General features: G+C 42.0%; 1 protein-coding gene across 1 annotated transcript in view; it reads left to right on the top strand.

The window, feature by feature from the left end:
• The window catches only part of LOC105915589 (tissue factor), a 42696-nt gene extending 18371 nt beyond the window's left edge, over positions 1-24325 (top strand). The window contains exons 4-7 of the mRNA XM_036137822.1: positions 4735-4838; positions 7125-7303; positions 20950-21115; positions 23899-24325. Of these exons, the coding sequence (XP_035993715.1) occupies positions 4735-4838; positions 7125-7303; positions 20950-21115; positions 23899-24044 (595 nt within the window). The 3' untranslated portion in view covers positions 24045-24325. The remainder of the gene's footprint in view (positions 1-4734; positions 4839-7124; positions 7304-20949; positions 21116-23898) is intronic.
• The last annotated feature ends 1076 nt before the right edge of the window (positions 24326-25401 follow it).

The following is a 25401-nucleotide window of genomic DNA, read 5'->3' as shown; positions in this document are numbered from 1 at the left end:
AGATGGGAGAACCCAACCCAGAGTCCTCAGGCTCTGCTTCCGCAATGTAAGATGTGTTGGTGGGATTAAGGAGGTCTTCGAAGTATTCCGCCCATCGACACACGACGTCCTGAGTCGAGGTCAGCAGCACACCACCCCCACTATAAACAGTATTGGTACTGCTATGCTTCCCCCTCCTGAGATGTCCGATAGTGGACCAGAATCGCCTTGAAGCCGTACAGAAGTCTTTCTCCATGGCCTCTCCGAATTCTTCCCATGCCCGAGTTTTTGCCTCGGTGACCAGCCGAGCCGCCTGCCGCTTCGACTGACGGTACACGTCTGCTGCTTCCGGAGTCCCACAAGCCAATAAAGCCCGGTAGGACTCCTTCTTCAGCTTGACGGCTTCCCTCACCACCGGTGTCCACCAGCATGTTCGAGGGTTGCCGCCGCGACATGCGTCGGAGCTGTGGCCTTGGGGCCACAGCTCCGACTAGCCACCTCAACAATAGAGGCGGGGAACATGGTCCACTCAGAATCAATGTCCTCCGCCTCCCCCGCGACGTGTTCAAAGCTCTCCCGGAGGTGGGAGTTAAAGCTCCGTCTCACGGGGGACTCCGCCAGATGTTGCCAGCAAACCCTCACAATACATTTGGGCCTGCCAGGTCTGACCGGCTTCCTTCCCCAAAATCAGAGCCACCTCACCACCAGGTCGTGGTCGGTGGAGAGCTCCGCCCCTCCCATCACTCGAGTGTCCAAGACATGCGGCCGCAGGTCAGATGAAACGACAACAAAGTCGATCATTGAACTGCAGCCTAGGGTGTCCTGGTGCCAAGAGCACATGTGGACACCCTTATGCTTTAACATGGTGTTCGTGATGGACAATCCATGACGAGCACAGAAGTCCAACAACAGAACACCACTTGAGTTCAGATCAGGTGGGCCATTCCTCCCAACCACGCCCCTCCAGGTCCCACTGTCATTGCCCACGTGAGCGTTGAAGTCCCCCAGCAAAACAAGGGTCCCTGGGAGGGGCACTCTCCAGTACCCCTTCCAAGGACTCCAAAAAGGGTGGGTAATCTGAACTGCTGTTTGGCGCATAAGCACAAACAACAGCCAGAACCTGTCCCCCCACACGAATGCAGAGGGAGGCCACCTTCTCGTTCACTGGGGTGAACCCCAACGTGCAGGCACCGAGATGAGGGGCAACAAGTATGCCCACCCCAGCTCGGCGCCTCTCACCAGGGGCAACTCCAGAGTGGAAGAATGTCCAACCCCTCTCAAGGAGACTGGTTCCAGAGCCAGAGCCATGCGTCGAGGTGAGCCCGACTATCTCTATTCTGAACCTCTCTACCTTGCACACTAGCTCAGGCTCCTTCCCCACCAGAGAGGTGACATTCCACGTCCCAAGAGCCAGCTTCTGCAGCCGAGGATTGGAACGCCAAGGTCCCCGCCCTCTACTGCCACTCATTGCACAACGCACCCGACCCCCTTGGCCCCTCCTGTAGGCGATGAGCCCATCGGAAGGGGGACCCATGTCACCTCTTCGGGCTGAGCCCAGCCGGGCTCCATAGGCAAAAGGCGGTCGCCAATGTGCCCCACCTCCAGGCCTGGCCACAGAGTGGGGCCCCTACGAAAAGGGTGCCACAGTGGGCATTGCTTGCATTGTGTTGTTGATTTTGCAGCAATCCCTCACACCGGGCATGCATGTAGTGAAAGTGGAGAGGAAAACTCTCCTTTAACAGGAACAAAGCTCCAGCAGAACCCGACTCAGTGTGAACGGCCATCTGCCACAACCGACTGGGGGAGTGAGGAGACAGAGCATACTCTCAAAACAACAAATACAAACAAAAAAACAACAACACAGAAGCACTGATCCAAGAATACTTTCTATGTTAGAGAAAAGTAAAGGAGTAATGACCGACTAACTCCATGCCATAGGTGTATTTAAGAAAGAAAGAAAGAAAGAAAGAAAGAAAGAAACACAGCTAAACAGTTAAGCTCTGAGCCAGCTTTCAGGTCAAGAGGATGAAATCCTAGTTAGTTGCAGTAAAAGATCAGCCAATACCTATGCCTAGGGCAGAGACAGGATTAAGAAGCTGCCAATGAACACCCCCCACATGGATGATGTTTCAGTTAAACAGACCGCAAGGCCAGATGTAGCTACCATGAAGAGAGAGAGAAAAAAGATAGGACATCGTTAACATAAAAAGAGATGACATGTATTGTGAATTGGCAATATATGAACTATCTTTGACTTTGTAGATGGACCAGAGTATTTACAAGAGCTTGAGAGTCACATGATTAAGTGAAGATGGTTTATCATAAATGAACAGGCAACAAACTTACAGGCAGGGCAGGCAAAAACAGGGACCATGAAACACAACGAGCAGAGCAGAACTGAGGTAACATAACAGAGGACCTGATAATGAGTGTGACTGAGCTGGCTGAATATATAGGAGAGGAGACAGAGGAAAAATCAGGTAAAGCAATTAGTGCAGGTGAAGGAAGGATATCACCAAGGGCGTATCATCTCAAAAGTGAGGTGGACATTTTCTACTGAGTGATTTATCATCCTCACCTTAGGGCCTAAGGGACCACACAATCACCTACAGCCTCAGTACAGCACTGGGGGACCAACTAGGAGTTAGAGAAGAATAACAAATTCTAAAGTTTTAGCTGCCACACTCTAGTTGAGTTAACACAATGACCCTCTGACATCTACAGGGAAAGTAGCCAGGTCATAAGGTGCCAGATGAAAACACTGAACATGAGATATTTGGTAAAAAAAACATTCCTGTAAGCAAATTTCTGCAATTATTTGATTACAGGAATGGTAAGGAAATGGTAGAAAGTCTATCAGCAATTGAACATGGCACAACGGTATCACACGATATAGAATGGGAGTGACAAGGTAACGGTAATAAGCCACATAACATCATGTATTGGCATGAAATTTAAAAATTACATAACACTAAAATCCACGTTGTAGTCAAATGTGCAAAATAATTTTGCACATCACAAAATAATTTGCTCGAGACCTGAGTATTACGCTGGGTCCTGCTGCCAGACCTTGTCGCATCCTAGCCCTTGATGGTCATGTTTTGAACCTCCCTGACACCTGCACTGAGTCAATTAGACTATTCATGGGAGGCAACCACCATGAGTTAATCACTTTAATCATCATTAAATCTCCGCAGTTACCCATTGTTCTTGGTGCCACCTGGCTTAAAAAGCATCCCCATATTGACAGGCGCACTAAACAGATTCTAGGTTGTTCAAAGCAATGTCTATGAAGATGTTTAAAGGAGGCTGTGACCCTGACATCTTTAGACCGTACGACTGCACAATTGACCTGGTCCCAGGTACTATGCGCCCTAGGGGACGCCTGTATTTTCTCTCAGCTCCTGAACAACAAGCAATGTATAAAAGGAGGATTCTCTAAATGCTGGGATCATCTGTCTATCACCCTCCCCATCCGGAGCAGGCGTTTTCTTCATGGTAGAAAAGTATGGTTCCCTATGGCCCTGCAAAGATTACAGAGGTTTGATCAACATTAACACTAAGAATTGGTATCATCTGCCAATCATGGACAGTGCCTTTGACCTCATCCAGGCTAATGCTTTCACAAAGCTGGTCCTTCACAACGCTTATCACCTGATTCGTATCCGTGAAGGGGATTCAATTCAATTTTATTTATATAGCGCCAAATCATGAAACATGTCATCTCAAGGCACTTTACAAAGTCAAGTTCAATCATATTATACAGATTGGGTCAGATTATACAGATTGGTCAAAAATGTCCTATATAAGGAAACCAGTTGATTGCATCAAAGTCCCGACAAGCAGCATTCACTCCTGGGGAAGCGTAGAGCCACAGGGAGAGTCGTCTGCATTGTACATGGCTTTGCTGCAATCCCTCATACTGAGCAAGCATGAAACGACAGTGGGAAGAAAAACTCCCCAATAACGGGAAGGAAAACCTCCAGCAGAACCGGGCTCAGTATGAACGGTCATCTGCCTCGACCGACTGAATGGAAAACCACCTTTGACACACCCGCCGGACACTACAAATATCTGGTGATGTCATCTGTGCTCACAAATGCTCCTGCTGTCTTCCTGGTTAACAATGTCCTTATAGACATGGTAGGACAATACATCTTCTTTTACCTTGATGACGTCCTGATATTCTCCAAAGACCTGGTCTTGTACCAGCAACATGTCCGCTCTGTACTTCTTCGCCTGTTACAAAACAATTTATTTGTCAGAAGATGGAGCTGCTGGAATCAATCTTTAGAGCCAGTGGTACTGTCCGGCATCTGATAAGGTGCCGGACAGTACCACAGTGCAAAATCACTGTCACTGAGTTGTTCTCGACCACTAACCCTGCTCTTCTCCCCACAGTGATTCCAGTACGTGTTCCAGTCAGTTCCTGTACCAGCAACCAGTTTATTATTAATAAACCCTTTTAAACGTTCATTCCCATTTTCTGCTGAATTATTGGGTCTCCAGATTGTGTTTGTGCATTACAACAGATTAACTAATTCAGTTGTTTTGAAGCCTGCATCACAACCTCCAAACCAATCTGTGGGGCTTTACATTTCAAATTAAATTTATAAACTTAAAATAAGTCAGGCAAACTACAATTCGAAGGGAAGACAGGAACACTACACAGAACAAACAAATTCCAGAAAGAGAGAGTATTGGCTCCTAATAACCACTTCCAGAAAGCTAAATATTTGTTTTTTGTCCTCACAGGAACTATGAAGCTGATATAAAAACAGAATCTGATCAATCTGATTATGGCATGGACTACGACTTCCCTCACACTTATTCCCCAAAGTTCAACCCCTACAGAGAGAGTAAGTATCACCCTATCAACATACAGACATGTCAAACCTTGACAACTTTTGCTTTTTCTTCCATATATTATGTTCCTTCTAACACCAATTCTAATCTCACCAATTAAAAGTTCATACCTAAAACTTTACCTCAACTTCAACCAATCATATACATCATATAAGTAGCTTTATTCTGGCCTTTCCTCTTTGGGAAAAAAGGGTCTATCCCCACCCGGTCTCACTGAGAAACATGTAATATGCACATTGGTCCACAGGGGAAAACAGTATTGTCACAATTTGACTGCTCAATATATTTCAGGCTTATGTTTAATTTAGCCTATTTATTTACATAGGCTTGCAACCAGGGCCCCGTTCTTCGTACGTTGTTTAAAACATCCGAGATCAAATGGCACATCCAAGATAACATCATCGGGCTAACCATGATCCGGCTAATTGGGTTCTTCAAACAAACCTGCTGTTTATAATTAGTATGGCTTGATTGAGTTATCTGAGATAACTGCGCATTCATGCATCGCTTTGAAAGGGGAAATGTATCGATAGTAGAAAACATGATCAGCAACGCTGCTATTGGCTGTTCAGCATGGCCAAAGAACGCGCACAGTTTTTCTCCCAAGCAGAACAAGAGCTTTTAATGTAATGTTATGCCGAATTTGAGTCATTAATTAAAATGACAGGTAACACCTCAAAGTCTGCTAAAACCAGGAGAGAGGGCTGGCAAAAAGTAGCAGACAAATTAAATGCATAAGTACTGTCCATGTTAGATGTTTCAATCCCTTTCTACAGTATGTATTTTTGCATTTAATAATTTCATATTTACTTTGTTCTTTTATGTCAGAGCCTCCACAGGACCCACTAGAACATGGGGACAAGTACAAGTGAAGTACAAGAATATTCTACAAAATGGTAGACTTTAATTATTATACTTTATTTTAAAAAGCCACTTGCTATGGCAACAGATCCAATATCGGTGTCATTCCTTAGACGCTTAAAGTAAAGGATGTGTGCAAACTGGGAATTTTAACAAAAAATTCTTTATCTATAAAAAGTGAAGTTTCTCCTTTTTCAAGTCATACACCGTTTACACGGTCAGAAACTGTATTGCTGTCTAGATAATCCATCCATAGTTTTGTCTAATACAATATACGGCTCGACAAGGAAGCAAGCCTTTCAAAGTAAAACTAAAATTCACAATAAAATGGCCTGAACAAATCTTCTTACTGAATATGATAAAAATAAAAAGCAAACCATGATACAAATAACTTAAATGTTTTCTGTTTATGGCTCTAACACAACTTTTTCCTCTTTAAAAGCCACTGTTAAATGATGTGGTTGTCTGTTTATAATAGCCACCAAGAAAAATATCTCTACAATTACATCGTCGCGCGGCGCTAAAAGATCCTGTCTATTGCGCAATACACAATTAATTCGAAAAGCTCTGAAATTATTCTTGCACCTTCCACAACAGGTTTCAGTCGTAAAAATGGACAAGACATGGCTATGACAGACTTCCCATCTCCTCTGTTTATTACATGAAATAAGCCTGCTCTCGAGCAACCAAACGATCCAAGATCATGCCAAATCGTCAACAATCAAATCCAGCTAACTGAGTTAGCGACGTACGAAGAATGGGGCCCAGGTCACGTGACTATCAAGTTTTCCTCAGCAAAAAAAGAACATGCTTGCTGTTGCCGGTGGAAAAGTAAACATTTAAGCAAAACAACTGCTTTTATATGCATTTTGACTACATTTCTAGCGAGAACTATGTATATTATTTTCATAATCCTGTTCCGGGAGGGTAGATAACCTTTCCTTTGTTAGTTTCGCCAAGGAAGGAAATGACGTTTCCTACCTATGTCACTGAGTGACACCGAGATGCCCTTTTCAGGTTTTTATTTTTAGTAAAAAATAAATGTATGATTTTCTTTCTTCACGATTATATACCACTTTGTCTTGGTCTTTCACATAAGATTCCAATAAAATATTATGTTTGTGGTTGTAATGTTACACTTATAAAAGTTTAAGGGGTATGAATACTTTTCCAACAAAAAAAAAGTTAATCAACAGTCATAAGCGTTGTACATCAGAACACTTCTAAGTGAACATTGCACTTTTTTGTCTAATTTAAAATTCTAACAACTGAAAATATTTATTGTGGTGAGTGAGTGATATCTGGATATTGTAGCTTCTGTACCTGTGATATGTATTTAACTGATTCCTGTGAGAGTTTCAATCAGTATGAATAAATCCAACAAAAGTCTTATCATCACTGTTGTCTTATATCCTTAGGTAACATCAGTGTTTTGGAATTTTCTCTGATGGATGTTAATGAGAGCACAGTCATTCTCAACATCACACATCCACTGACCTCCATCATTAAGCGACAGAAGCAGCAGACCCTCAAAGACATTCTCCAAACTGATCTCAAGTATAAGATCAGCTACTACAAGTCTGGAAGCACAGGAAAGGTACGTGGTTTGTTTGTGGGAGCGGAAATCCTGAGATAGTGCAAGGTTATACACAGACAGAACAATGATAGTCAGACGTTCCAATGGAGCAATCCAACAGGCTGAGTCCTGAGTCCAGTCTCTGAACCGGTAATCCAAGGCAATCTGACAGGCAGAAGTATAGGCGGGCTTGGCTAAGAGGCTGAGTTAGTCAACAGGCACAGGTCTTTGTCCAGATACCGAGAACCCCTGGAGAATCTGACAAGGGCAGAGCAACAGGCAGGAATCCAAGACATGAACAGAAAGGCAGGCTAGGAATGCGCAATGGTCTACTCAGATGAGGGGTTTGGAGAATCTGGCACTAGAGCACAGGAGAAGGCAGGCTTAAATAGCGCCACACACAGGTGAAGCAGAGCCAAATCAGGGCAGTAACAGGTGCATGCAATCAGAAGAACTTGCTGGAACACTCTAGAGTGCAGAGAGCGACGTCAGCAGCCAGACACAGGAACAGAATCACAGCAGCAGCCGTGAACAGCAAGGTCCGGCACCTGATGGAACTCTGGGTCAGGGCGTGATCGATGAAACTCATGGATGATTGTCTTGGCGATAATAAAACAACCAGGGATCCAAGATCTCTCCTCAGGACCCTAACCCTGCCAGTCCATCAAATACTGGATGCCAGACCCTTGCGCCTGGACTTCAATATGCGGCGGACAGTTTAAACTGGTTCCCCATCCAGAAGTCGGGTGTGTGGAGGGGTGCTGGAGGTGGGTTTAAAATGTGACTGAACAAAGGATACACTCTGGAAACAAGGAATGTAGGATGAATCCTCATATTACGGGGTAGGTGAAGATGAACAAAGACGGGATTAATGACCTTACAGATAGGGAACGGACCAATAAACCTGGGACCCAGCTTCTTGCATTCAACCTGTAACCAGATCCTTGGTAGTGTTGTGCTGTTACACATTGTTTTAAGCTATTTAATGTTTAATAAATAACTGTCAGTCTTTTAGATCTTGTCTGGTGAATATCAGCCCAAACAGCTGATATCAGGACAAAAGTTGAAAGGAATCATTTGAGCACTGACGTTCTTTTAACAGCAAACTCTGCACACATATAGAATCAGGAGTGACAGCTTCAAGTTGAAGATTATTAACAGAATTAAAATGAACATCCAGAGAACATCACTATAGAATGCTGTTTTTCTGAATTAACACTATATTCCAATCAACAAATCCTCTCTACTAGGCTAGGGAAACTTAACTAAACTACTAAGCAAATTAAGATAAAAATAGGCTAAGGAACTATGTACACACAAAAGAAACAACGGACAAAATAAAATAGTTGATCATCATCACAATGATTCAGTGAATCCTGGTTCCCTGCAGATCTAAGTTATAGAACCAAAGTTCATCTTAAAGAATATGGAATGAGATCAAATTAGCTTAACTAATTTAGTACCACATTTGGTATGAATTCCTACCTATTCACAACGCAAATCCTGAGTTAAACAAAACATTATTTGATAAAATAACATTTTAAAGAATTATTTGTTCAGTAAAACCCGTAACTTTACTACTTTTGATTTTATTAATGCGATTATTCCTCTGGGAAGCTAGGGGTCGCTGTATTGATCAGTTGCTACTGTCAAGATTACGACTCTGAACTAAAACCCCACTTTCCCCACATCCTTCCTATTTTGGGTTAAAGCTCAGACTAGCTGGGGTTTTAAAGACCTCTGAATCTAACGAGTATTACCCTGTTTAGAATTCCTGTGAGAACTTTTCAGCTAGATAAGTAGGACACGACTGATCTACTAACCACCTCCGTCCTAGGGCCACACCCTTCTTCAGTGGACAGGTCAGGCAACCTAGTAGCCTGAAGCCACCTGTACCCCGACCACCGCCCTAGTTAACACTGGCTCCTACTCCTAGAAATCAGCACTTGTTACACGATCAGTATTTTTTAAAGACTCAAAAGTCCCTAGGGGTGTTGTTTTAAAGTTTGGGCTACAGGTAACCTTTTAAGACGTCCAAAATATTTCTAGAACCATGCACCGTGACTGTTTTACAATCATAGAAGAACTCAGAAAAATGTTGACTCAATAAGAGAATGTCCACAACTTCTAAAAAATTTTATATGCTTCTTTAATTAGTATGCTTTAGCATGGGATTAGAAACAGCATTAAGCAATTTAACAGATTACAAATTAATAGTTAATCAACGTCCTATCTCTTATCTAAGGCTGCTTACTAATACGTTCAGGAGAGGATTTTAACTTTAGAGGAGCAAACTGACCCGAAGCCCAGATGGAATCCCAAAGTGTCTTTGATTGTTGGATAAGAAGTTGTTCAGCCGAATGACGTGCCTTCTCTTGATGGCGACCCCGATGTCCCACTAATGTCCCATTCACAAAGACTCATGCCTGGAGCTCTTTGCCTTGATGTCTGTGTCTGAGGTCCGTCTCTTGTACTCGACGCGTTGTTCAGCTTCAGAACTAACATCTCATGGGTGCAACTCACATCTTCTGGACATCTAGGATCTTCTCATCAACCAGGTCAAAACCACAGCAGTTCTTCTTGACAGGATTTGCAGATTGTTGGCCCCGAATTGTGGAAAAACACGAAAAATAGATAATCGGACTCAGTCTCGGCGGTTCTCAGAGACAGGGGCACCGTGTTCTTCCTTTGGCTCAACGATCGTCCTTCCGTCTTGGGTCTTCTTTTCTTCTGCTCCACGCTGCGTGTCTTCTGATATGAAAACTGAGCAACGAGTACACAAATTACCTTTCCTTTATCTGGTGAAAGAACCGCTGGGAGGTTGCAGCGCTTCACACCCTCCCTCTGCATCGAGCAGCATCACCTCTCTCATCTCCGTTTGACCGTGACCCTAGGCAGCGAGTTCCTCATTTGTCGGTTGAGCTCAAGGTCTAGTTCCCTTTATTGACCATTGCAAGGGCCCTCCGACCCTTTTACCCCACTCACCAGTGTGGGTTGAATCAAAGGTCTGGTTCCTCTTCTGCTATAGATGGACAACAGCCTTCTCACTGAATATGATAATTCTATTTCTACTCATCCTGTCTGCACTAAGACACTTATTGCTTCATTTATTTAATACATAAGTACTTGATTCTTTTAGAAAGAGAAAAACAATCAGTCAATCATATAATTCAATAATGAAACCACAATCAGTTAAAACATACAATTACAGAGCTCTCTATGTTGCTTTCTTAACTTAATACATTTAATGTCCAAATTAATTCTTAATTTGTAAATGATAGAGAATATGGTTGAGCTCACCACACCACCGATTTTAGAGGTATTTTGACACTACTTGTGTTAATCCTAAAGTTATCCAAAACACCATTAAATAGGCATTAATCTTCCATATTAATGCAGTAAGAAGGTGCATAGCACTGTCAAACTTCTTATTCAGATCAGCCGGGTTTCTGCGCTGTTGCTGAGAAACATGGAGTTTGAGCTCCCTCCAAAGAATTTATATAGGGTATAGGTCTGGAGACTGGCTAGGCCACTCCAGAACCTTGGTGTGCTTCATACGGAGCCACTCCTTGGTTATCCTGGCTGTGTGCTTCGGGTCATTGTCATGTTGGAAGACCTAGCCACAACACATCTTCAATGCTTTAACTGAGGGAAGGAGGTTGTTCCCCAACATGGCCCCAGTCATCCTCTCCTTAATACAGTGCAGTTGTCCTGTCCCATGTGCAGAAAATCATCACCAAAGCATGAGGCTTCCACTCCCATGCTTCACAGTAGGGATAGTGTTTTTGGGATGTGGTACTCATCATTCCTCATCCTCCAAAGACGGCGAGTGGAATTAAGACCAGAAAGTTCTATTTTGTTCTCATCTGACCCATGACTCCTCTGTGTCATCCAAATGATCATGGGCAAACTTAAGATGGGCCTGGAGGTCTGCTGATTTAAGCTTAGTGTATTACCCACAGTAACCTTGGAAGCTGCGGTGCCAGGTCATTGACCAGCTTCTCCCGTGTAGTTCTGGGCAGAAATGACTCACCTTTCTTAGGATCATTGATACGCGACGAGGTGAGATCTTGCAGGTCAGCTTTGTCCTGCACAGCTTACACAGACCAACCCTTGATTTGATTGTGATGTTAGTTTCACAGAAAGCAGACTTTACTAAGCTTGGTCGACCCTGCAGATGCTTGTGAGTCTTTGAGCCCCATGAGGCCCGCATTGGTGGCTGGTCTACCAGTGACTCTCTCCTCGAGGGTCCACAGGTAAAGAGCAAGATAAGTCTAGTGTAGCTTGTAGCGGCCCCTCGGATTTATTGATCAAGACGCAGAAAGTTTCAAACGGGTGTTGGTTTATTTCGTCCTCTCAACGAGCACCATGCACTATAAACACCATGAACACCGTGAAAACTAGAGAAAAACAGAAGAAATACAAAATGCTTTTCTGTAGTTTCACAAATAACTAACACATAAATCATGTTCACATATTTTCATACCTCATTCCGCTCTCCAAGGGGGCTAATCAAAGTTTCTTCCATCCACTAGCATGCTCTCTAGCTAGATACGCTCTCACAGCTTGGATCTCTTACAAATAAAAGGTACGAACAATACAAAATAATAAATGAAATCACAATGCAAACTCTTTCTTTACAGGATTCAAATGATCAACACGATAAATATAATGTACTTTTAAAGTTTTTTACCATTTCTCTCACCATGCGTGAGTGCGACATCGGGATGAGAGTAGCAGGAAGTTTAGCGTCACAAAAGAAAAATGTCAGAAGAAGAAAACAGTGCTCTTCAAAATAAAAGCAGCACAAAACACAAAGTATCACTTTAGAACCACAGTGTCTTGTGAACATATAAAATAATACTGTGTAGGAGAATATTAATGCCATTTTTATCAGACATTTACACTCCCACTAAATCCTAGTACAATGAATGAACAAATAAGCAAAGGTTAAATTGATTGTATAGGATTTCTTGACTCAGAGGTGTAGTTATAGCATCACGCTTAATAAAGCAGTGTGTGCAGTGTTGTCAATCGCTGCGTTCTAATCAGTTCTCAAGAAGCAACACCAGTTTTTTCATTGGTCTCTCAATAACCGAGGGCTTGGAGGGAGATTTTAGAGGGAGATGTCCTCTCCCCAACGTGCACTTTAACTCGACGAACTAAGCCGTCGCTACTTTGAACAGTCTCAATCACTCCAAGTTACCACTGATTTCTTGGAAGTTTTTCGTCTTTAATAATGACAATGCAATGTCATTCACTTTGAGGTTGTGCTGGGGTAAGTGCCATTTCTGTCTTATGGATATGTTCAACAGATAGTCCTTTTTCCAGCGGCTCCAAGACTGTTCGATAGGATACTGAACTCTTCTCCATCTCTTTGTTGCATACAGGTCCTGTTTGACACATACTCCAGGAGGAGAAAGAGAAACTTTAGATTTCATCATGATGAGATGATTTGGTGTTACAGGCTCCAGTGCATGAGGATCATTGATTCCATCTACTGCTAATGGGCGGCTGTTGACAATAGCCATGGCCTCATATAGCAGTGTCCTGAGGGAGGCATCATCAAGTCAACCTGGGCACTGTGCCAAGGTGGCGATCAGCACATTTCTAACAGTGCTGATCTGGCGATATCAGACGCCGCCTGCGTGACTATCAGAGGGGGCATTGAAGACAAACTTGCACTGCTGCTCAGTCAGGAAGATTTCCAGTAGCTTGGTGTCACATTGTTTAAGTGCTTCCTTGAGGTCATTTCTGGCGCTAACAAAATTAGAGCCTTGGTCACAATGTAGTTGTTGAACAGCTCCTCTCAGGCTGATGAAGCATCTCAATGAGTTGATGAATGAGTCTGCTGACAAATCTTTGAGCATTTCGATATGAACAGCTCTAGAGTACAGACAAGTGAAGATCAAGCCGTATCTTTTGTATTCTTTGCGGGTTTTCTTTACAATGAAAGGGCCGAAACAGTCCATGCCGCTGTATGTGAAAGGTGCTGAGGCCTCAACACGTTCTTTGGGAAGTTCGCCCATTTGCTCCCTTTCTGTCGGTCGTCGCAGTTTTCTGCAAAACACACAAGTGTGTATCAGCTTAGCAACCAACTTGCCCCCACCAATTACCCAGAATCCATTGGGCCGAAGCTCCATAAAAGTCTGGCTTCGACCCTGATGGCATATCTTAGCATGGAAATGGGACACAATCAGCTTGGTGATGTGGCTGTTATTTTTTAAGATGACTGGGTGCTTGACTTTGTGACAGAGCTTTGACTGTTTCAATCTCCCACCAACATGGAGGACTCCTTCAGACCAGATGGGGTCGAGACGGAAAAGAGAACTTGAGTTTGGAAGGTGTCTTTCACCCTGAAGCATCTTTATCTCACGGGGGAAGGCTTGCTACTCTACCATCTTAATCACTTCGTCAGCAGCCTTCTCGCGCTCCTTAACAGTAACATGCTCACTGTGTTGTTTCTGTTTAGACCCCAACCTCTTGATTCTTGCAACCACCTTAAGAATTTTTGTCCAGGAAGAAAACTGACTCAGACGCCTGAGGATGTCATTACAGCTTTTGGCCTCAACTGCAAGTACCTGAATTGTCTTCACTTCAGGATCACCAACAAGTAATTCTGTTGGAGTGCTGGGTGTTAGATGTAGTTCACACTCCCAGAGAAACTTCGGTCCTCGCAGCCAGTTTGTTGAATGGATGTCTGAGGCACGAAGACCTCGGGATGCGTGATCGGCCAGGTTTTCCGCGGTGTCCACATAGTGCCACTGACTGGGATCACTGTTGTCTCTTATCAGCTGAACACGGTTCGCAAAAAATATGTGGAATCTATGGGCATCGTTGTTGATGTATCCAAGCACAACTTGTGAATCTGTCCAAAAAACCTCTTCATTAATCTTTATGTCAAGTTCACTCTTTAACATGACACTGACCTTTGTAGAAACCACAGCTGCCGCGAGTTCTAGTCTCGGGATACTTGTGATCTTTGAGGGTGCGACCCTTGCTTTCGCCAACATGAGACTGCAATAGACTTCATCCTGATCATTTTTGTACCTGAGGTAAGAACAGGCACCATATCCCACACAGCTGGCATCCGAAAAATGGTGCAACTCTACTCTGACAATGTTATGGAAGTCATATGGGTGGTAGCATCTCGGAATCTAAACTTCTTTCAACTTGTGAAGACCATTTATCCACTCCTCCCCCCGTGGCCTCATATCTCCTGGGAGTGGATCATCCCATCCAATGCCTCTGTGACACAGCTCTTGAAGGATACGCTTTCTGGTTAGGCTGAATGGAGCAATGAATCGCAGTGGATCATAAACAGAAGCGATGACAGACAGGCAACCACGCCGGGTTGAAGGCTGATCTTTCGCGCTGATGTTGAAGTTGAAGGTGTCAGTTTTAATCGACCAATGAATGCCGAGTGCACGCTCAGATAGGGTTGGATCCAGTCCTAGAGGTTTGATGTTTGCTGCTCGCTCTGAGGGATCTAAGCAGGTGAGGGCTGCTTCCTCATTTGAGTTGAATTTATGAAGGCGTAGACCTCCTTTTTTGCACAACTCCTGTGACTCAATGATCAGCTTCTTGGCCTCCTTGACCGATGGCACGAAAACAAGCCCATCATCAACATAAACGTTTTTTTCCACAAATGTTGATGCCAGTGGATAGGTAGCTTTATGTTGTCGTGCTAAATGTTTCAAGCTAAAATTGGCACATCCTGGAGACGATGCGGCTCCGAAGAGATGAACTGCCATCCTGTATTCATGTGGTTCCTTCTCCAAATCGCCACATTTCCACCAGATGAATTTCAGATAATTCCGGGATACAGGAGTGACGGAGAACTGATAAAACATTCTTTTGATGTCACAGATGATCGCTACAGCCTCCTTCCTGAAGCGTCAAAGAACGCCAACCAGAGGATTGATAAGATCAGGCCCAGTTAGTAGTGTCGTTTAGAGAAACACCATGAAATTTGGCCGAAGAGTCGAATACGACTCTCAGCTTGTCTGGTTTTCTGGGGTGATAGATACCATGATGCAGAAGATACCACTCTGTCTCTCCCTCAGCTGTTGTAGGGGCAGGCTCTGCATCACCTTTGTTAATTGTTTCTTCCATGAATGCTTTGTACTGATCATAATATTGTTTATTGGTCTTTAATTTCTTCTTAAGACACTGCAGACGAACTGTGGCTAGCCTTTTGTTGTTTGGTAGGTTTGGTGGACTGTTGCTCTTGAAAGGGAGGGGCATCTCATAATGTCCGTCTTTCTTCTGCGTGATGTTGTCACTGAGGAACTGTATGAAATGAACATTGTTCTGGGACACATATTTATCTTCATAAGTTCCCTCAGTGAAGTCTGGTTCTAGGGGTTTTAGAACATCTGTAGTTGATGGAATTGGCAGTTCTTTTACTGTGAGCCGATGTGCAAAGCTCTGGCTTCCCTGTCTATCTAGGTGGGGGTTTGATGAGCCTACGATACTCCATCCTAGTTCTGATCTCTGTGCAAACGGTTGATTTCTGTCACCAATGATAACCTCAAGAGGAGCTAGTGCTGATGGACAGTCATATCCAATTAGGAAACCTACATCACAGTCTTGAAGGGGTGGTAGCTTCTCTGCCAAGTGTCTGAGATGTGGCCACAGTAATCTCGTTTCCTTTGTTGGGACATAAGACTTGTCTACTGGGATAAAGTCTTGGCTGTAGGCCTGCTGGATGTGGTTCTTAGAGTGTAGTCCTCGAACTTGTAGACTATGGATGTTCTTGCTAAATATGATTGTGTTAATAGCCGTCATCGTATTAAGTCTCAGTTTTACTGGGTGGGCATAGACATTCAGTTTGTAAAGTATATCTTCTAAGACAAACGTGTAGTCACTCTGTGTGTCCAGTATTGCATATGTGAGTACTTCTCTGTGTGGCTCTTGTATTGAAGACACAAGGACTGGGACGATACTTGAAAAGGCAGAAGCACGTTGTATTGATGTATAGGATACGACTGTGTGCGTTTCCAGGCTTGCATGTTTTTCTGTGGAAGTGGAAGTATTCTTTGTAGTTTCCACAGGTCTTTGCTTCCTGTCTTCATGCAAGCAGGTTGGATGACGATGGCTGCATATGTTGCATGTGTGTCACCTCTTACTATCTTTGGTCATGTGACCCTTTCTCAAGCACCCAAAGCAGAGCCGATTTTCATGGATGAATGCCTTTTTGTCTTCAACATTCTTCGCCTTGAAGGTGGGGCACTTAGTGATGTTATGAGCTTCACTTTTACAGACGGAGCAAGACGATTTTAGATTACTGCCGTTTGTTACTTGTTTTTCCTGAGCAAAAGTCTTTGTTTGTATATTTGTGTTGAGAGCTTTGGCTCTCTTTGGTGATCTTTCAGCTGTGGCCTTGTAATTTAGCAACAATGGAGAAGCAATAGGAATGCAAGCTATCTGTGCCTCTTTGCTCAGGAACTTTGTGAAACATGCAAGATCTGGATAGCTTCCAGATGTGTCAAGTTCCTCTATAATAATCCAACTCCACTTGCACATAATCCATTCTGGTAGTTTTTTGAGTAACTTATGGTTCTCCTCACAATCGTTAAGGATAGCTAGTCCTTTAACGTGTGGGATCGCCTCAGTGCAGCCTTGGAGGAAGTCAGCGAACTCTTGTAGTGCTAGTGGGTTGTTTGTGCTGATGTTTGGCCATCTCATGAGCTTATCTCGGAAAGCCTTTTGTATGATCAACGGGTTCCCATATCTGTCCTGTAAAACTTTCCATGCTCCATTGTATGCATTCTCTGAATCACGATAGAAAAAACCTTCTACGGACCTGCGTGCCTCTTCAGCAAGATATTTTTTTACATAAAACATTTTCTCACTTGGTGGGAGGGGTTTTCTGTCAATAAGAGCTATGAATGACATCTTCCAATCTGTGTACATTAAAGGGTCGCCGCAGAACGTGGTTGGTTCAGGGACAGGCAGGCGGTTCATGCTTAATGAGCTGGCAATTGCTTGCGCTAGCCTGACAGACTCTTGAGTCATTGTCACTTCGGCAGCAGCTTGGTGTGTTTGGAATGATGCAGCATTGGGGTTTAATGGAGGTTTAGTTTCCATTCCGTAGTAAGATGAGTTATTTTTGTCGTTAATCTCCTCATCATGGTTCTCAAAACCTTCAAAATTGTCATATGCTTTCATATGAGCTGCTGCTATAGCAACGTCTTTTGCTGCTTGTAACTGCAGCAGTTTTGCTCTCTCTTGTTCCAACTGTTGTTGCATTTCCACCTCCTTATGTTTCATTTCTGACAACATTTTTGCCTCTTTAAGTTTCCATTCGCCCTCTAACTTGTGCAGATGTGCTCGCTGTGCTTGGATTTCTTTCATGGCCTTTGAATGTTCCAGCTTAGCTGAGAGCTCTACTTGTGCATCTACTCTACTGCTGTGGGTACTAGAGCGGTTGCTCGATCTTTCCAGTGACTCTGATGAGCTTACTGTTTCAGTTTTGGTGCAGCCAAAGACAGATCCATATTCCTCTTTGTTTAATATTTCTCTTACCCTTACCTTCTTAAGTTGATTATTATAATCTTGATTATTAGTCACTAGACGGTTATATATGAGGTCACAAATTTCCTTTGTTAGCGTAACAAAGGCATCCATTTTTTTTTTTACAATTTCTGGTGTCGTTTTACTGTTACGTAGGATTGGTTCATACTGCTGGCCTACATCCTCATGCTTTGCTTGAATGTCTAGCTGTAATTCATTAAGTTGTTCCGGTGACCAGAGGGATTTTAGTTTTGTCCTTGTCTTCCTTGCTACCTGCTTCCTAGAGTCAAAGGTCTTGTTAAATGCTTTCTCACGTCTTGCTAATGCATCTCTTGGCCTTTCAGGATTGTCTGTCTTCTGTGTCAGGAGTGACATCTTGTTTGTTTGTGTTGCTGCTTTAAGTTGAGTGTAGCCTTTGATTGTCCTATGCCTGAATTTACACTTGTAAGCTGTAGTTATCTTTCACCGCAGAGTAATATTTATGTCAAGCATTAACAGATTATGGACGTAAAAGGATTTTTAGCACAACACAGTAACAACAAAATGTCACAAATAAGCGCTGCAAGCATTAATATCTAAAGCACTGCCCTTTCAAACCTTTTCATAAGTGGACATGACATGACAGTACCAGTTTTCTTGAAATAGTCACCATTTTAGAAGTGTTAGGAACAGAGAATTAGCTCACAAATTATTTTGGCCATACAATACCATGTAATTATTTAATCCACGGTTGACTGGGAGTTGGAAAAAACAGAACATACACTCTGATAAACAAAAAAAAAAAAATGACAAATGTTTTTCGTCTAACAGTTCTCTTGTTGTTGCACGATAGGTTCTCAAACATTTTTGAAAGACCTAACTTTGGCTGAACAAACAGTCCAAGTAGCATTTCTCCTCGTCGCCACCAAATCCACCCTATCCAAAATCAATAGTTTCTCACTACCCATTGAGGTCAAGAGTCTGGGTGTCATCCTCGACTCCTCCCTATCCTTTCAGTCACATATAAATAACATTCTGCATACTTCCACCTTCGCAACATTAACTACCTCCGTTCCTCCCTCACCACGCGGACTGCCTCTGTCCTTATCCACAGCCTCATCACCTACCGTCTTGATTATTGTAATTCTCTTCTTTTCAGCCTCCCTCATAAATCCCTCCATAAACTCCAACTTCTTCAGAAATCAGCAGCTCGTGTCATCACCAGAACCCCCTCTTTTCATCATATTACCCCTGTCCTTCACCAACTCCATTGGCTCCCAGTTCAATTCACAATACAATTTAAAATCCTTCTATACTTTCAAAGCCATCCATAACCTTGCTCCTCGATATCTGTCAGACCTCCTTCACATTGCCACCTCCTCCCGCTCCCTTAGATCCTCCTCCACAATCCACCTCAGTGTACCCCCAGCTCGACTCGTCACCATGGAGAGCAGAGCCTTCAGCTGCTCTGCTCCCCAGCTCTGGAACTCACTCCCTCCTGACCTCCGCAGTATTGACTCTCTCCCCTTATTTAAAACCAGGGGTCCGTTCTTCGTACGTTGCTTAAAACATCCAAGATCAAATGAGACATCCAAGATGATTTCATCTGGCTAATCCTGATCCGGCTAATTGGGTTCTTCGAACACACCTGTTGTTTACGATTAGTATGGCTGGATTGAGTTATCTGAGATAACTGCGCGTTCATGCGTTTGTTTAAAAGGGGAAATGTATCGATAGTAGAAACAATGATCAGCAACGCTGCTATTGGCTGTTCAGCAAAGAACGCCCGCAGTTTTTCTCCCAGCAGAACAAGAGCTTTTAATGGAAGGTTATGCCGAATATGAGTCATTAATTAAAACACCTCAAAATCTGTTAAAGCCAGGAGAGAGAGGGCTGGCAAAAAGCAGCAGACAAATTAATGCGTAAATACTGTCCATGGTAGATGTTTCTATCACATTCTACAGCATGAATTTTTGCATTTTAATAATCTCATATTTACTTTGTTCTTTTATGTCAGCGCCTCCACAGGACCCACTAGAAGGAACAAGTAAAAGTGAAATACAAGAATATTCTACAAAATGGTAGCCTTTAATTATTACACTTTATTTTAAAAAGGCACTTGTTATGTCAAGAGATCCAAATTTCAGTGTCATTCCTTAGACACGGGAAGTAAAGGACATGTGCAAACTGGGAATTTTAACAAAAAAAGCTTTATCCATAAAAAACGAAAATCTTCCTTTTCCAAGTCATCCACAGTTTACACGGTAAAACTGTATTGCTCCGTGTCTAGATAATCCATCCATAGTTTTTTTTAATACAATATACGGCTCGACAGGAAGCAAGCCTTTCAAAGTAAACTAAACTTCACAATAAAATGGCCCGAACAACTCTTCTTACTGAATAGGATAAAAATAAAAAGCAAACCATCATACAAATAACTTAAATATTTTAGATTTATGGCTCCACCTTTTTCCTCTTTAAAAGCCAATGTTAAATGATGTGTTTGTCTGTTTATAACAGCCACCAAGAAAAATCTCTACACTGTCGCGCTGCGCTAAAGGATCCTGTCTATTGCGCAATACGCGAATAATTCGAAAAACTCTGCAAAATATTCTTGCACCTTCCGCAACAGGTTGCTGTCGTAAAAATGGACATGGCTACGGCAGACTTCCCATCTCCTCCGCTTATACAGCTGTGATCTAATCTTGTTTACATGAAATAAGCCTGCTCTCGAGCAGGTTCAAGCTGGCGCACATGTTGCTATGACAACAAGTGCAGGATGTCTTTCGAAGAACCAAACGATCCAAGATCATGCCAAATCGTCAACAATGAAATCCTGCTAACTGAGTTAGCGACGTACGAAGAACGGACCCCAGACTCAAAACCCACCTTTTCCAGCTTGCTTATTTGTAAATACACTGCTTTTGTCCCTCCCCACAACTGTTTTTATGTTCCTGTATTTGTATTTTTGTATTTTAATTTTTATTCTATGTAAAGTGACCTTGAGTGTCCAGAAAGGCGCTGTTAAATAAAATGTATTATTATTATTATTATTATTATTATTATTATTATTATTATTATTATTATTATTATTATTATTATTATTATTGTTGTTGTTGTTGTTGTTGGGGTTGAGTGAGTGAGTGTAATGTTTGATTTCTACCTACTAGAGAGAAAAGATTTTCGACTCCAGCACACCAGAGATGTCCGGACTGGATCCTGGACAGAGCTACTGCTTCATGGTGGCAGCTTTCATTCCCTCCCGACCTAAAGCCACCCAGCATGGAGCCTGGAGCGCACCGCAGTGTAGACAAGGAGACACACATGTGCTGCAAGGTGCTCACACTTATACCCTACCCTACACTTATGGCACTATACAATAGAATACAGTGCAGTATTGCACTAACAAACTATAACACAGAGTTATTCTTACTAACTGCTTTCTGTCAAATATCAAACATTTATGTGTTTATGTGGGTAATATGCGCTTGTAAAAATTATGATATTTGTAAACTAATTTAATCTGGGCACATTTTCACAGTTTAAACATGTTAACGGTTGCAGAGATATTATAAAAACTAACCGCTGCATTTATACAGGACATTATTCTGAAATATTTCTGCTTTGACATCTAGAAATAACTTGATCTGCAAAACTATTGATGCAAATCATATTTTTAACAGCCCTTCCATCCTTGGTGTCTGCAGGGAGGAAAGATGTCCTCCTATATCAAGGATCAAAAGAATTAAGAATCTTTATTGTCATTATGTAATCATAATGACAGTTCGGTGAGACACTGGCTCAGAATTCACAAATAACACACATACACAAATCAAGACATAGAACATTGAAGAAAATAACTCTTTTTCTGTAGTGACACTGAGCTTTACTCAGGGACTGGAAAAGGGATGAGAGAATGGTCCTCTGAGCCTGGGCACCAGTTCTATATTAGGCCTCATCAAAGCACTGTCCAGCTCAATGTCTGGAAAAGACATCTGCATAATAAGAGATACTTTGCCACCAGGGGTCCGTTCTTCGTACGTTGCTTAAAACATCCGAGATCAAATGACACATCCAAGATGACTTCATCCGGCTAATCCTTATCCGGCTAATTGGGTTCTTCCAACACACCTGTTGTTTATGATTAGTATGTCTGGATTGAGTTATCTGAGACAACTGCGCGTTCATGCGTTTGTTTAAAAGGGGAAATGTATCGATAGTAGAAACAATGATCAGCAGCGCTGCTATTGGCTGTTCAGCATGGACAAAGAACGCCCACAGTTTTTCTCCCAAGCAGAACAAGAGCTTTTAATGGAAGGTTATGCCGAATTTGAGTCATTAATTAAAACACCTCAAAATCTGTTAAAGCCAGGAGAGAGGGCTGGCAAAAAGTAGCAGACAAATTAATGCGTAAATACTGTCCATGGTAGATGTTTCTATCACTTTCTACAGTATGAATTTTTGCATTTTAATAATTTGATATTATTTGTTCTTTTATATCAGAGCCTCCACGGGACCCACTAGAACATAGGGGACAAGTAAAAGTGAAATACAAGAATATTCTACAAAATGGTAGCCTTTAATTATTATACTTTATTTTAAAAAGGCACTTGTTATGTCAAGAGATCCAAATTTCAGTGTCATTCCTTAGACACGGGAAGTAAAGGACACGTGCAAACTGTGAATTTTAACAAAAAATAAATAAATCTTTATCCATAAAAAATTAAAAATTTCCTTTTCCAAGTCATACACAGTTTACACGGTAAAACTGTATTGCTCCGTGGCTAGACAATCCATCCATAGTTTTTTCTAATACAATATACGGCTCGACAGGAAGCAAGCCTTTCAAAGTAAACTAAACTTCACAATAAAATGGCCCGAACAAATCTTCTTACTGAATAGGATAAAAATAAAAAGCAAACCATCATACAAATAACTTAAATATTTTAGATTTATGGCTCCAACACCATGTTTTCCTCTTTAAAAGCCACTGTTAAATGATGTTTGTCTGTTTATAACAGCCACCAAGAAAAATCTCTCTACAATGACACTGTCGCGCTGCGCTAAAGGATCCTGTCTATTGCGCAATACACAATTAATTCGAAAAACTCTGCAAATTATTCTTGCATCTTCCGCAACAGGTTGCAGTCGTAAAAATGGACATGGCTACGGCAGACTTCCCTATCTCCTCCGCTTATAAAGCAGTGATCTAATCTTGTTTACATGAAATAAGCCTGTTCTCGAGCAGGCTTAAGCTGGCGCACATGTTGCTATGACAACAAGTGCAGGATGTCTTTCGAAGAACCAAACTATCCAAGATCATGCCAAATCGTCAACAATGAAATCCTGCTAACTGAGTTAGCGACGTACGAAGAACGGACCCCTGGTGTATGTGAAATTCTAAACATGTAACTAAACCTTTGAGTTATTGAAAGTAAAGTAAACACAAAGAGAGTAGTTACTGTATGCAAAGTTTGAAGTTCCTAAATACATTATGTTTGGTTATGTTGTTTGAATCACAAATAAACCTGATAGAGCAGATTTGAACCATGTCATATGCGTTATAATATGAGTTTGAGCTATGGAAATATTTCTATTCACACACTCTCCACATTATTTAGCAGTAGCTATGTGTACTTAAGTTTGGAACAGTTTTGTTATCCCAGTCCAATGCTACAGCTGAATGTTTAATATAATTTAATCAAATCAAAAATATATAGCCTCGATTTTGTGTTAAAAACATCTGATAGTCACAGGCTTCTACATTGGGGTTTCAGATCAGATATTTCCCTTATAGCTTATAACACCACTGCATTTAAAAGTCTTCTGCATCATATTTGTAAAAGTAAATAAATAAAGAGAAAAAGGAAAATGTTTGTTCATAAGAATGCAGCATGATGTTCTAGAGTTGTGTGCGACCAGTGAAACCTATTGATTTAAAACAGAATTGGAAAAGTTACAACATAGTCTGTAATCCAGATGACATACTTAGGCTTAGAACTACCTCTCTCTAGGGAACAATTTCCAGAATTTGTTCCATAGAACACAGGGTCTGGCCGAAAACAAATTCAACATACCCATAAAGTGTTGTTTAACTAAAACAATTTCTATCCCTTTAGATTTGAGCCTTGGAGCTTGGGTTGGTATCATCTTCATCTTAATAACAGTCCTCATCATCTTCATCACCACAACTGTCCTCTGTTGCAGAAGAAACCAGAGAAGACACAAAAGCCTGCAAACATCTCAGTCATTGGTACTGAGATAAAGGTGCATACTGTGTTGTATTTATCATTTAAGGTAATGGTGAAATACAAGAGTGCACGTCAGAAGTGATCATTTAGGTTTAGGTCCGTACTGTTTTAAACAGCCATGATAAATTGGATGTAGTGCTTAAATGTTGGTTTTTATAATGCACAAAGCCTTTCTGTATAGAAAACGTTTTATGTTGTTTATGCACTATGTTCTTTATTTTTGTATTACTTCAAGTGTATTAATACTGCTATTTGGTTTTTATGTTTTATTGTTAAATAAAACAAGAAAAAAATGTTTTTTTCTCCTTTTTTAAATACCAAAATAGTACTATATTGTAGGAAATCACATCTCCAAATAATCTGAATTCAGGTGTTCTAACCACTTCCATGGCTCCAGCTATGCCATCTAACTGGGGCAACAATCAGGTCAGTCATCCATGCCCCATGATAGAGGGGGTGCCCACCCCCTCAAAAAGACAATTGTGTGTCGTCCCAGGCGGCCAACCCGTGCAGGTAGGGAGATCTGGAGGCCTTGAAAATTGGAAGCTGACAGTGCCAGAGGGACCATGTAGGCTGGCAACACTGGAGCAGGGGTCTTGAGGGCTGGTAACGTTGAACCAGGGCTCTTTGAAGCCAGCAATGTTGGAGCACGTCTGTCAGATGCCAATGTCCATTTGCACAGGCTTTAACCTCTTTGGTGTTGCTTGTTCAAACATGTATATTGCATATTTCTCTCACATTTGCCTGTAAATCATCTGTTGTCTTTGCTCAATTTACATCAAATATTGCAGTTTTTTATGCAATGTTTGCTTTTTCACCAGAATATACCATAGTATCAATTTTCTTGTTGATAAGTTCCTTTTCTTTTGCTTTAGAGCCTAACTTTAAAGCATCATCATGTAACTTTAAGCCACAAGGGACACTAGATCTGTAATTTCCAGGTTTTGTGCTATTTAGTCCTTTTACCCCATGTTGTTGTAATCTTTCTTCTACAGATAAGGGCAGCGCCTTTGGACATTATTGTCTTGGCTGCACGGCCTCAGTGAACCGTCTCCCCCCTGACATGTTTGTGATGTTTATGTAATGGTGATGGTACTGAAACAGCAATTTCCCTCTGGGATTATTAAAGTATGTCTGATTCTAATTCTGATTTATTTCTGCGTATCCTTTTTACGTTTCTGTATATATTTCTGCCTCATTATCCAAATGAGGAGGGGTTTGTCTTAAGGGGACAAACCTCTGCATATTGGTTGGTTAGACTGCAGCTGAATCTACCCACATGAGTTAATTGTTCCATTTGTATATAAACAAATGGAATGTATAAAGTTACATCCCAAATTATTCTTAACTCTGGCAGATCTATTTAAAGGG

Source organism: Fundulus heteroclitus, chromosome 6 (assembly GCF_011125445.2).
Source record: "Fundulus heteroclitus isolate FHET01 chromosome 6, MU-UCD_Fhet_4.1, whole genome shotgun sequence".
Classification (NCBI taxonomy): domain Eukaryota; kingdom Metazoa; phylum Chordata; class Actinopteri; order Cyprinodontiformes; family Fundulidae; genus Fundulus; species Fundulus heteroclitus.
The sequence above is the reverse complement of the archived record's forward strand: the minus strand, read 5'-3'. Positions and strand labels throughout refer to the sequence as shown.